Genomic DNA, 11,926 nt, shown 5'->3' with positions numbered 1-11,926 from the left:
ACCCTCTCCCCTCTGAAACACGACATTCCAAACTACCCTATTCTTTATTTCGCACCCTACCACCCTCTTCTTAATTCCAACAAACACACAAATTGAGTTTTTTCTTATAAATCAACTTGTCCATCAAATTCATGGAATGCGTGTCTGGATATAGCTCTAATACGCTTCCATCCTCCTTCTTCGCCAACAGCATTCCGCTCAATGGACTGATCCCGGTAATCACAGCTTTGCACTTATCCTCGGGATCGAGATCCGACTCCACCGTCACAACCTCCTCATTGTGCAGCCAAGTATCCAAGTAATCGTTCATGAACGGTTCGAACCCATACATACGGAACGTCCGAATCGCCTCCACGAACTGGTTACAAAATGAAGCCAGAACGGTCGATCGCCCTAAAAACACTTCTCGCTTCTCCAGCTTCGATGCGATCTCATCCATACACGTCGTGGGCTGCTTGTTCGAAATGTTAATTCCGATTCCGATCGTCACATCCCACATTTTTCCAGTGTACGCAGACTGGCAAATCACGCCGCCCACTTTCAGCCGCCCGTCGTAGTAAATATCGTTCGGCCACTTGATGCCGATGTTCATGTCCTATACATGGAGATACACAGAGAATATGCTACGCCCGTATCGTACACAGCTTCTAGAGAGCTGCACATCACGAGCGTGGCGAGATACTGAAGGAGAGGCAAGTCGCGCTGATTCTCGATGTAGGTCTTGAAACTGAACATCAGACACCCGTAGGGAGAGTTCCATTTGTTGTTGGTTCGGCCGTGACCGTTCGTTTGGCGGTCGGCTACGCAGAGAAGTCCGGACTGGAAGCCGGCAAAGTTCTCCTTTAAGATACTCTGGGTACTGTTTAACTCGTGTGAGTATAGCAGATTTCTTCCTAAAACGCGGGTATGAAGGTTATTGTAGAAGTTATTGATGTTGAAGCTTGGTTCCTAGACGGTAAGCCATAAATTGTAGATTCTACGCCCTCAGGAGTCTTCCATGTTGGTGGATCCAGGTCAAACCTACATGATTACGGAAAAGTGCAAACTACTCTTCGCGAGTGATTAATTTCGGTGCTTTCACGGGAAAATCTGGCTTCCAGCAGGAATTGATCTGATTTTCTATCTTCAATCGCTGCTTATCATCAGCGCAAATCTACATGCTGCGACTCAAATATTTCTTACCCCTATGAAGGGATACGGTCTAAAACTATCCGGATCCTCGGTCGACCTGGTGGTTATTCCAAACACGCAATGTCACATGAATCGAGCCTGGATAGGTTTCACAAATGGTCCAGATAGAGGTTTCACACCGGATCTGGCAAGTACTGCTTTGACTGATAACATTCTATGAGTGTAATGGAATGTGAAGAAGTTCAAAGTTGGCAAAGTTCTCTACATTATTTAATGAACACGACGACGCCCGGCCGTCTTTTACTATGGCGTACTTCATTTGCTCGAATATGATTGGTTCTCGCCGTTTCGTTTTGATACTTCATCGTGTTCATTGTTCCGATGTTCGAAATTCAAAAATATTATACTTATGAGAAAAGAAACACTTATTGCTGGTAAGCATAAGAGTAAGCACTGATTTGTAGCGCTAATTAACGTTCTTGGAGGGGCAATTATTGGATACAATTCAGGTATTGTCGCGGGTCTCTCCCTACCACTTATTCAGTGTACACTCCCTGGATTTGATTCATCAAGTAATGTCTCTTTCTATCAAGGTATTTTTACATCACTTATCTTGGTTTTTGCGGCTTTTGGATCACCTCTGGGCGTTTTCTTCAAAGAGCGACTGGGGATGAAAACCGTTTGTTTTGTCTCGTGTTTTTATATAGGCATTGTATGTTATGTCCCTTGTTGCTACATTATTCCCTATTTTGATGATTCTATGGGATAACTATTGGTATATCACCATTATGCGAGGCTTCATTGGACTCAGTATAGGTCACGCCTCTGCACTTTGCTCTCATTATGCAAATTCTCTTGTTAATGAGGAGATTAAGGGTCGTATCGGCTCCCTTTTCCAACTCTCCATCACATTCTTCATCTTCCTTGCGCAACTGATGAACTTCTTGCTCGTTCCTTCGTTTGATCCTAGCAACTGCGTCCCACTCTCGCCCCTCAGCTGGAGATTGCAGCTAGGAATATCATCAGTCATAGGAGTAGCCACTGCAATTACTCTTTGGTTTGCTCCGCCGATGCCTGTAGAAGAAAAGAAAGAAGTGAAGTAGGTTGCAGTGAAGAGCATTGAGAGTAGGGCTCAGAAGAGTACTGAAAGTCTGTTTAGTATGAAGAACATTCGCTGGTTAGTGTTTGCCATTATGCTGGCAGTAATGAACCAGCTGACTGGAATCAATGGAGTGATGTATTATTGCGCTCAGATTCTGGCAAGTGCTGGAATCGAAAATGTACTATTTACTCAGATGATTGTGGTGGGTCTTTGGAATATGCTGACTGTTTTTATCTTTATGGCAGTTGTTGACCGATTGTCGCGAAGACTCATCTTTATCATGGCATTATCGATCATGATTATCGGAACTGTAGCTCTAATCGCATCGTTTATGGTATCTGGAATTCCTGTTGTTGCCCTCATTGGAATGCTCTTCTACATTCTAGGGTTTGAGAGTGGTCCTGGACCCCTGTTTTATGTGATGGCCACTCAGGACTTCCCCAAAGAATTGGTCGCTCAGGGACTTTCTGTTTCTAATATTGTGCTATATATACTGAACATTGCAATCTCAATGTCGTTCCCTGTTCTGACCTCTGCGATCGGAGCCGGATATACCTTTGTAATCCTATGTGGCTTCCAGGTACTCAGTTTACTATACTTCGGATTCGTAATGAACGAGAAGTGGTGAAATACGGAGTGGAGTAATGTTTAGGAAAGTTCTCGTTGTTCAGGAACCAAAGGTCAATGTTAAGAAGAAGGAAGTTGTTTAGTCGTATTATACTTTATAGTCTATTAGGATTGTTTGTTTGAATAAGAATCAACAATCAAAGGTGAATATGTAACAAAAGGTTGTAACAATAATATCAATGTTAAAAAGACGAAAAACAATAACCCAAATTGATCAATCACAGATTCTCTCATTCTTAACGCAAACAACTACTACCAAATCTACAACCACTACTCGCTACAAGCAGAACATCCTGTTCAATTTCCATTCTTCTCTACAATTCTTGCCTTCACATGGAATCGCTGTGCCTCCACACACTTCACTCTCACTACATCTCCTGCTGCAAACTCCTTGGAATCCACTATCAACACCTTCGTATAATTCTTCGTGTGACAACATCGATAATCGCCCGTTTTCTCATTCGATACCCACACATCCATCTCCTTTCCCACCAATTCATCGTAAGGATGCAAGGCTTTGAACCAATCACTCAGTTCTTTCACTCGACTCTTCACTACATCGATTGGAAGCTGCTCATAACGAGCCGCCAATGTGTGAGGTCGCGGATAATACCTAGAATAATGCACAATATTCAGATTCAGGTCGCGCAAAAGTTGCATTGTTTTCGCGTGATCCTCCGCAGATTCGTACGGAAAACCAACAATAATATCCGTGGAGAGTGTGATTCCTGGAACGTGCTGCGAGAGAAAAGAGCAAATCTCTCTGAAATCGGATACTTGGTATTTTCGATTCATTCGTTTTAATACAGCATCCGAACCAGACTATAAAGTAAAAAAAAACTATGATGATAATATGGGTCCTACTTGGACTGGAATGTGCAGATAACTATAAAAATTCTTGTGATTTAAGATGGTTGACAGCGGTTCTAACATTGGTTTTAAAAAAGGCGGGTTTGTCATTCCTATTTTGACCATCACATTCTATTTTCTCAAAAGAACAAAATAAAACAAAACGGAATCCTCGACTTCAGATCGAATTCGATCCAACAACTCCATCAAACTACTGTTTCGATCCATTCCATACGCTCCTGTGTCTTCACTCGTCAGCCAAATCTCCGAAATCCCGTTCACTTTGGCCTAGAGGTCTAGCTTTCTCATAAAAAAAACGGATACTGCATGCACACGTTTTATAATTTCATCGATGGGGTAACTCCACAGCTTGCCTCGAGCCAAGCGCGTTTGACAGAAAGTGCAGGCGCCCAAGCAACCCAACGAGATAGGAATAATCTCAACACCTTCGTCTTTTCGAATTTTGGGGAGTTGTAAAGAAGGGATTTCATCGGATGGGGAAACAAAATGGTGCGTGGGAGGAAAAAAGAGGGAATCGACTGTTTCCTTTATCTGCGCAATCTGACGAACTCCGAGCGTAGCATCCGCATGGAATTCGGAGGAGAGTGACGGATCCGCTAATTCAAAAGAAAAATAAGGAAGATTGTACCTTCTAACATGCATCCTGCAACAACCAGCTTCTTTCCCGTCTTTTTTGCTTCGTTGTACAGTGTACGAAAACTTTGAATCGATTTGTCACGCACAGTACAGGTGTTGATCACCCTGTATGTCAAATGCTTCGAATCGCATACCAAACATCCGCCTCTTCCTTTTTTGATGTAATGTTATATCCCCCTTGCGCGAGAACACCCTTCATCGTCTCTCCGTCCGAAATATTATGCGAACAGCCGAAAGTGTGTACATACACCGTCTTTGCGTCCGGATTCCAAAAAAATTCGGATCGAAAAGGCGCTGCTGCGGCATTTGTGTGTTCGGGCGATATATCACACGCTATATATATAAATGGAGAGACAGCCATACATCGATCGCATTTCTCACTGAGAGGAGAGGAGGAGAAGACATTACCCAACATCTTCCCATAGCGATTCCTCCGAATCAAGTTACCACCTATCCGCAAAGTGCGAAGCATCTCGAACAAACACCCAACAAACCAATAAAAAAACCAATTACAAAAGGAAAGGGATGATGGCCTTGCGATGCAGCTTCTTGTACTCATCTCCGTAGGTCTTCAGATATCCCTTATGCTTCTTCACCGCCCACACGTACATCTGAAGGAATCCGGTCAGAGTAAACAAAAGCGCTAAACCATCACGAAAACCGCGATTCTGCCTACCCGGGAAAGATCGCGTCATAACCGTGAAACAGATCCACGAGCAGACCTCAGCACAGTAATTGGGACAGGAGACATATTGGAAAAGAATACCCTAATGTTCAACAATATGTCCCTTAATTACCTTGGGAATGGGTCTCTCCTGCGATCCGTCCGCTTTGCGCATTCGGCTGAACTGCAGGTGCACGGCACCGTTGATGCACTCGCAGATGAACATGGCGATGAGTGCTCCGTAAACGATGGTCCAGCTGGAGACGGGAGTGTACAGAGGGTGGCAGAGCGTGTAGCCCACCTACGATTACAATGATGCATGAGCAGGTACGAAGAGCGCGTATCCCCAGTAGTAGGTGCAGTTCTTGTAGAGATTGGTGATGGGCATGGTGCCGTGAGAGAACTTGTGAACGAAGAAGGTCTCGAACAGACGCTTGGCGTAGTGCAGCACCCAGGCGATCACGGCAAGACGCGCTTGCTCAGTCATGTGCTTCGGAGCGGATCCGTAGATGAAACTGGGCTGCATGCCAAGAATGAGCATGATGACCAAAGGACCGGCGTATTCGAACACGAACACCTAGAGTTAAGCGGAAGGAAGAATGCAAACATCGCGGTAGCCAATTTGAGGACCAATATCGCGCAAAATGATATGGGCATCCATCTTGACGTTGTAGTCCGCGAGCGTCTTCTTGTCGTCCGTCAGACGGAGAGGCTCTTTCTCAGTGATCATGATCTTGAGAGCTTGACGCACTTTGATGAGATGCACTAGGAGTAAAAAAAGAGAAGAGAGATTCTGGTACATTCCGATTCAATGCGATCCTTCAACTCACTCACAGTCATGGTCTCCTTGACATCGAATTCGACTGACTTCTTACGGTAATCCACGAACACTCTCATTTTAACAATTAAATATTGATATTCTGTTTGATTTTGATAGTATGACGTCGATGAAACTCCTTCTGATTCAATTGATGTCACTCTAAAAACCGCTTACGCAGTCATGCATCGAGAGAATCTTGGATAAGGAACTGGCAGGAAGCTGTTATTTGTGTACTCGCTGTTTTTTACAGTGCCAAAACACTTTTTCAGGCAAGCAGCCTATCCTGGGGAGTTCTCTGTTTCTTCGCCTCACTGTCCTATCTTGCTAACTAAAACAAACAAAACTATCTAAAAAATTGCTCGGTCTTGAGATCACTCACAATCTTGCGCAAAGCCTCTAAAGTTAACTACACACTTCACACCTCTTCCACATTTTCCTACATGGTCATACTTCGTTGCAGCATTCAATTTCACAATGTCCATATTCTCATTTCGTAGCTTTTCAATCTGCATTCTGTAATCCTGAATCCTCATCGAAACCGTCTTCACATTCATCGACAAGTCACCCACCTCTCCCTGCAACTTCCTAATACTCTCCACCAATCCCCGAAACTGCGCGATCCGTTCCCCCATTTCCCCTTTTCCACGTTTCTCCGGCGTCGACTTCGGCGACACCCCATCAAACTGGAAGACCCGCACACTCCGCTCCCTGTCCCCATTCCTCGACTGCTGCGCGGTTTCCCGCTTCCACGACAGCGTGTCCACATCCTGCGGCAGCGTAGGTTCCGCCGTGGGCGTGGTGAGAACCAGCGGAATGGATCCGACCACGAAGCCCTCGGTGTCGGACTGCGCGGGGATCGGCGCGAGGAGCTCGGCGCGGCGCAGACGCGTCCGCGAGGGCGACGACGCCTCGCTGAAGGAGCGCGCGCGCGGACTGTGCGGGAGAAAGCGGAGGTCGGAGGGCTCCAGACGGCCGCCCATGACGAGCGTGGGGAGCTCGCTGCGCGTGAAGGAAGGTGGAAACGGAGAACCTGTGGAGGGAGGAGAGAGTGGGGATGGAGGAGCGGAAACGGCGAGGCGAAGCGAGCGAAGCGAGCGAAGCGTCGGCGACGTCGGACTGCGGGAGAAGAAGCGGAGGCGGGCTGCGGAAGACGTCCTCCGCTTCTGAAAAAGCGTTACAACGAGGGAGGAAAGTCCGAGAAGATGGGAAGGGAGTCTCGTCGATGAATTGGAGGGCTTCTTGGAGAGAGAAGGTGGGAGGACTGGCGAGGGAGGGGTGAGGAGGCTTGAAAAAGGATTCATCGGCAGAAGGCGAATTGCAGACATTGAAATTGAAATTGTGACTATTTTGGGAATTCCAAAAAACGGGTACTCTTGGTATGGTTTGTGAGGTGAGGAGAGAAAAGTCTCCAGATGAATAGAATAAGAAGAGTGGATGGAGTGAATGTCGATTTGTGGATTTCCAGAAATACCCCCGATTATAGATAGGGTCCAAGGCGATTTCTGGAAAAAGAAGCAAGTGTGATAAGCAATGGCAGGGATCTCGCTCTACGCTGAAGTAAATCCAAGAAGCAAAACGATCATGGGCGCTCTCCAGCGATTCTGCGGAAACGAAAACACAGAAATGATCGCGTTTTTACACTTCTTTCCCTGATTTCTAAGCGTCAACGCGGCTTCTTTGGATGCTACCCTCCCACAACGATCAGCAATTCCTTCGTCATGACCGCTGCTTGGCCGGGAAAGGCAGGGACTTCGTGCTCTAGAGCGTGAACTAATCGCCAGGTGCGATCATGAAGATCGAATTCCCAGAGATCGTTCAGAGGACGCCGCGAACTCATCGAAATACTATTTCTGAGCGAAATAGGATTCCGCTACCCGCCAAAAAGGGTAAATCCGAGACGTGATGGAAGAATGGTGCTAGAAAAGCGAGAGCAGGGGACTGGATAAAAACTGGTGTGCTTGTTTGCTCGAAGAAAAGAAAAACTGGGAGAGGAATCAATAGGGAGAAAACTGGGAGGAAAAGAATAGGAAAGGTCCTTGATTTCGTGACTTACCAGATTATAGCTGATCACTAATATAGTGTTTCGAACGTTGCATCTTCTGTAGTTGTTCTCTGTAATGCCACCGATTAAATAAATGACTCTGTCACGAATGAAAGAGCAATGACCCATAATAGCCGGAAATAAGGACGAAGTATTAATCTATCTTGTGAAAGAGAAAAACCATGTTTACCTCTGTCCAAGTACATGTGTTAAAGGAAAAACACCAAATGTCACTAAGAAGCGACTTTGAACCATCGATTCCTCCACAAACATAAAGGCAATCATCGTACATACAACAGGAATGCCTAAAACGAGGACAAGGAACAGTCCCTTCAATGTCACAGTTATCTTATCACATACCTTTCACTTGTATCTCGTGGACTTCTTCTCCATGATCGGATATCAAAAAGAGAGAATTAGATAACACACCGGCCACAAAACCTCCAAAAATAACTCCACAGTCTTGGTTTGGATCATAAACTGATGCCGTTAAAGTTAAACGAGGAAAGAGATTCATTTCTCTTAATCTACACTATTCCTCAAATTATCATTGATATCTACAATCTGTCATAAATAAAGACCGCGAGGCAAAAGGTGGAATATACACCAAGTGCTTTAAAAAAAGAATTATGAACTTTGTGATCGTTTCGTATGTTTTGTACACTTTGAACGTTTTAAGGTATTTGATAATAGAACAGACTATTGCTACAGTGTTGTTTCGTCATAAATCCAACTCTTTTCCTTTTTGAAACTCGCGTGATCTTTATCATTCGAGAGTACTTAAAATAGAGTATTACCACATTTCTACAAACAGGAGATGGTCAAAATATTATTAATCACAACTTGTGGTCACGAAAAAGACGTCGAGGATGATTAGCTTTATTAATACAATTAGGCTGTATTTGGATGAATAGAGATAGTAAATATAACAATCTCACAACATATTATCGCATTCTAGACTCTACAATACTGTTTCAATCAGGGAATATTATGTAGTAGTGTGTTGAATTGTGGAAATACAGGTTTATTGGCTTCGAAAATAATATCACTGATGAGAAAAAAGTACAGCTATCGAAAAGATGAACTTTACACTATCTACTCTTCACTGATCCGACTGTAATGTTTTTATGTCGGTAATCTATATGATAATTCAGTACCCATATTATTGCATTTGTATTTAGCCAAAATTCTTCCAAATTACATAAGGCGTTGCTAAAATGTCGAGATACTAGAAAAATACCAATATCACGTTAGAGAATGATTTAACAAATAAAAGTATTACAAAAACGATAACATAAAGACACTTCTCTCATTTAGAGAAAAGCGCTCTTTCTTACGACAATCCTAAAATATGATTTACTACAATTTTACAATATTAATTGTCTAATAATAATACCAGTAGTAGGGAAAAGGCGATAGATGCGCGAAAATCCATTTTCTACCAAATAACCGCGGTGAACTTTTTTCGACCATTTTTCGACCATTTTCGACCATTTTCGGCCATTGTCTACCTGCTCACCTCGATGTCCATAACAAGAAACGCGCGGAAACCCATGGCTGCCAATTTCGGCCAATTCCTGCAATGTTAACCTGACTTCCATTGTAGGCCATGGTATCCATGGATGTGATGGGGCAACGAGGGACGACTTCGTCGTCCCGGGGGAGCTATGCTCCCCCACGTACGTTGCCCCGGGAGGAATCTTCGATTCCTCCCCATTGTCCAAAGTGAAAGATTGCTTCCTTTACTTCAGTCTATAATGCCCGAATGCAAGTGTGTGTATGTTGTCGTCCAAGATCCATCTCTTGTTGTCCGTGCAAGTCATGAGGGTCTTGGTCTGCTCCTTCGTGCTGATATTGAAGGCCTGGTTGTTGATACGCTTGAAAGTACCTTCGATCACTGCATCTTCCTTCTTCTCTGCCTCGAGGACACGCTTGTATAGTTCGATGTTCTTCACGCTCATCCTCTCTCCATCGATCACCACATTGCGAGGAACTCCCTTCGCTGCGTTATGCACTACATGCTTCTCGTCAATCAAACAGTACATCTTTGGTCTAAGTCCCACGAACTCAGTGATGCGATGCCCGTTATGCTCATCCTTGAATATGGGTCCCGGCAACTTCTTGTTGAAGTTGAGGAACGAGTCCAATGAAGGGAACTTGCTCTTGTCAACTTCGTGATCGTAATACTTCACGAGTTCACCATAGAAGTAGCTCGTATTATCCAACTCAGAAAAGTCAAACGACTTGTACATATCGCACATTTTGTGGACGATGTTACCACGGTCGTTCAACTGCACGATGAGCGAATCCGTGTCCTGTCCCAACAACTCCACACTGTTGAATGTCGTCTTGAGCACATTGTAGTAGAAATCGTAGATGATGTGCTTCGACATGTCGAGAATGGCAAACCCGATGAAGAACGGCTTCTCTACCTTGCGCACCGGTGTGTTCAGCTTAATGCCGATCAGATTTTCGGAATACATGGTGGTTCCAGCGATCATATCATATCCGTGCTTCTGAATGATAGCCTCACGTTCATTCCACGTGTTAGCGAACTTCACTTTCATTCGTTTCAACCCAGTCTCCACGAATTTGCCATAGGTCGAGTTTGCCAACAGCTTGTACAGGTTCTTTTCTACGGTGGTTTTTGATTTGGCTCGTTTTTCACTGAGCATATTGACGTATTCGAAGATGAAGGGTGCTTGTTTGAATCGAATGAGGCGGTGGATGTGCGTGACGCGATATCCCTGTTGAAGACCCAATTGCAGCAGAGAGTAGTGTACGAGATATTTGCGTCGAGGTACAAGATCGCAGATGAGCTTCGGTGTATTCACCTCTTTCACCTTGTCCACAATGTCGTTCTTCTCTGCGTACTTCTTGATTCCGTCTGAGTACATGCCCGCCTTCTGTACGGGGAAGAATGGTAAGTCATTGAATTTATCATGGAGTTCCACTGGTGCCTCGATATCGCATTCGATGAAGAACCCATACTTGCCGAACGTATTGAGTGATTGCACCCATTCATTCGGATCACGATTGATCCTTTCCATTACTTCTCGTCGTTCGGGTACACCCACTATTTCATAAGGCATCATTCTGTGCATTGCTCCTCCATACAGGTTGTTGGCGTCGAGGTAGTAGATGGAAGATTGCTCTCCGTTGTTGGCGGTGCTGTCAAGGTCGACTTTGGCATGCCTTTTCACGATCTGTGTGATGCCTCCTCGAAGGTTTTTGAGTAGACGCATGAAGTCATCGATCTCATTTGTCTCCATCAATCGAATTCCCTTGCTCTCATAGAACTCACCCATGCGGTTCAAGAACACTTTCATGAGTTGTTTCTCCTCAAGTCCCTCATTCGCGTTGATGCGCATGATGTACTGAGCCCATTTCCTTGCGAGGGTCATGAGGCTACTCTCACTATGATCGCCCTCCATTGTGACCTTTAAGAAGAGCGAATAGGCCATTTGTGGTGCTGTGATATAGTGCATCGGATCAACACCGAATGCCTTCAGTGTGGTAACGCGGAAGTGCTCGAATGCATCAGCCATGAGAGTTACATCGAGTACATTGTACAACTCGTAGTACTCACCCCATGTCTTGATATCGAAGATCTTCCACAGTTTCACCATGTGATCATATTCGTCTTGGGGCATCATTTCTCCCTTCATATCATCAATGCATTGTTCACGAGAAGGAATGGTGGTATTGTTCAATGTGTCGTACGATTTGATGAGACTGTAAAACATGGGTTCTTTCCGTGTCAACAGATCGATGTACTCGTCATTCCATTGCTTACCTCGTGATTCACAGTACTTGCGTAGTTGTTGTTTGGTGTGCACATACAAATCGAGGTTGCCTCCGAGTGTCTGTGCGACAATGGATCTGAGAGGACTGCTGATGAGCTTCAACGAGTCTTTGAATTGAATGCCATTGTACTCGATCTGCATCTCCTTGTCCTCAGTGGTTGGAATGACTTCCAAGGAGTCACTAGAGGTTGAATGAGCTGCGATTATCAGCTTACACCTGCCGCAATAC

At 44.7% G+C, this 11,926-nt stretch overlaps 4 protein-coding genes; 1 reads left to right on the top strand and 3 right to left on the bottom strand.

Annotated features, from left to right (window-relative positions):
* Positions 1–70: 70 nt before the first annotated feature.
* On the bottom strand, positions 71–1,422 carry GSBLH_T00002979001 (Biotin-acetyl-CoA-carboxylase ligase; the record flags this gene model as incomplete). XM_013041630.1 has 6 exons in its annotated part: positions 1,259–1,422; positions 1,183–1,228; positions 1,050–1,153; positions 981–1,020; positions 628–948; positions 71–595 (listed from the first exon to the last, which is right to left on the bottom strand). Exons 1-6 carry the CDS (start codon positions 1,342–1,344, stop codon positions 71–73), a joined length of 1,122 nt encoding a protein of 373 aa, XP_012897084.1. The 5' UTR covers positions 1,345–1,422.
* Positions 1,423–1,850: 428 nt separating this feature from the next.
* GSBLH_T00002978001 (uncharacterized protein) lies at positions 1,851–2,861 on the top strand (the record flags this gene model as incomplete). Its single annotated transcript, XM_013041629.1, has 2 exons — positions 1,851–2,230; positions 2,261–2,861. 2 exons carry the CDS (start codon positions 1,851–1,853, stop codon positions 2,859–2,861), a joined length of 981 nt encoding a protein of 326 aa, XP_012897083.1.
* Positions 2,862–3,157: 296 nt separating this feature from the next.
* Positions 3,158–4,727, bottom strand: GSBLH_T00002977001 (uncharacterized protein; the record flags this gene model as incomplete). The annotated part of the gene is made up of 6 exons (XM_013041628.1): positions 3,158–3,682; positions 3,725–3,841; positions 3,875–3,997; positions 4,034–4,326; positions 4,359–4,471; positions 4,501–4,727. 6 exons carry the CDS (start codon positions 4,725–4,727, stop codon positions 3,158–3,160), a joined length of 1,398 nt encoding a protein of 465 aa, XP_012897082.1.
* A 127-nt stretch (positions 4,728–4,854) lies between these two features.
* Positions 4,855–5,941, bottom strand: GSBLH_T00002976001 (uncharacterized protein). XM_013041627.1 has 6 exons: positions 5,831–5,941; positions 5,638–5,795; positions 5,362–5,607; positions 5,164–5,331; positions 5,043–5,133; positions 4,855–5,009 (listed from the first exon to the last, which is right to left on the bottom strand). The coding sequence occupies exons 1-6, from the start codon at positions 5,868–5,870 to the stop codon at positions 4,876–4,878; spliced, it is 837 nt and encodes a 278-aa protein (XP_012897081.1). The 5' UTR covers positions 5,871–5,941; the 3' UTR covers positions 4,855–4,875.
* Between the last annotated feature and the right edge of the window lie 5,985 nt (positions 5,942–11,926).

Source organism: Blastocystis hominis (genome assembly GCF_000151665.1).
Source record: "Blastocystis hominis, Singapore isolate B (sub-type 7) whole genome shotgun sequence assembly, scaffold_23".
NCBI classification, from domain to species: domain Eukaryota; class Bigyra; order Opalinata; family Blastocystidae; genus Blastocystis; species Blastocystis hominis.
This window is presented reverse-complemented; position numbering and strand designations above follow the sequence as displayed.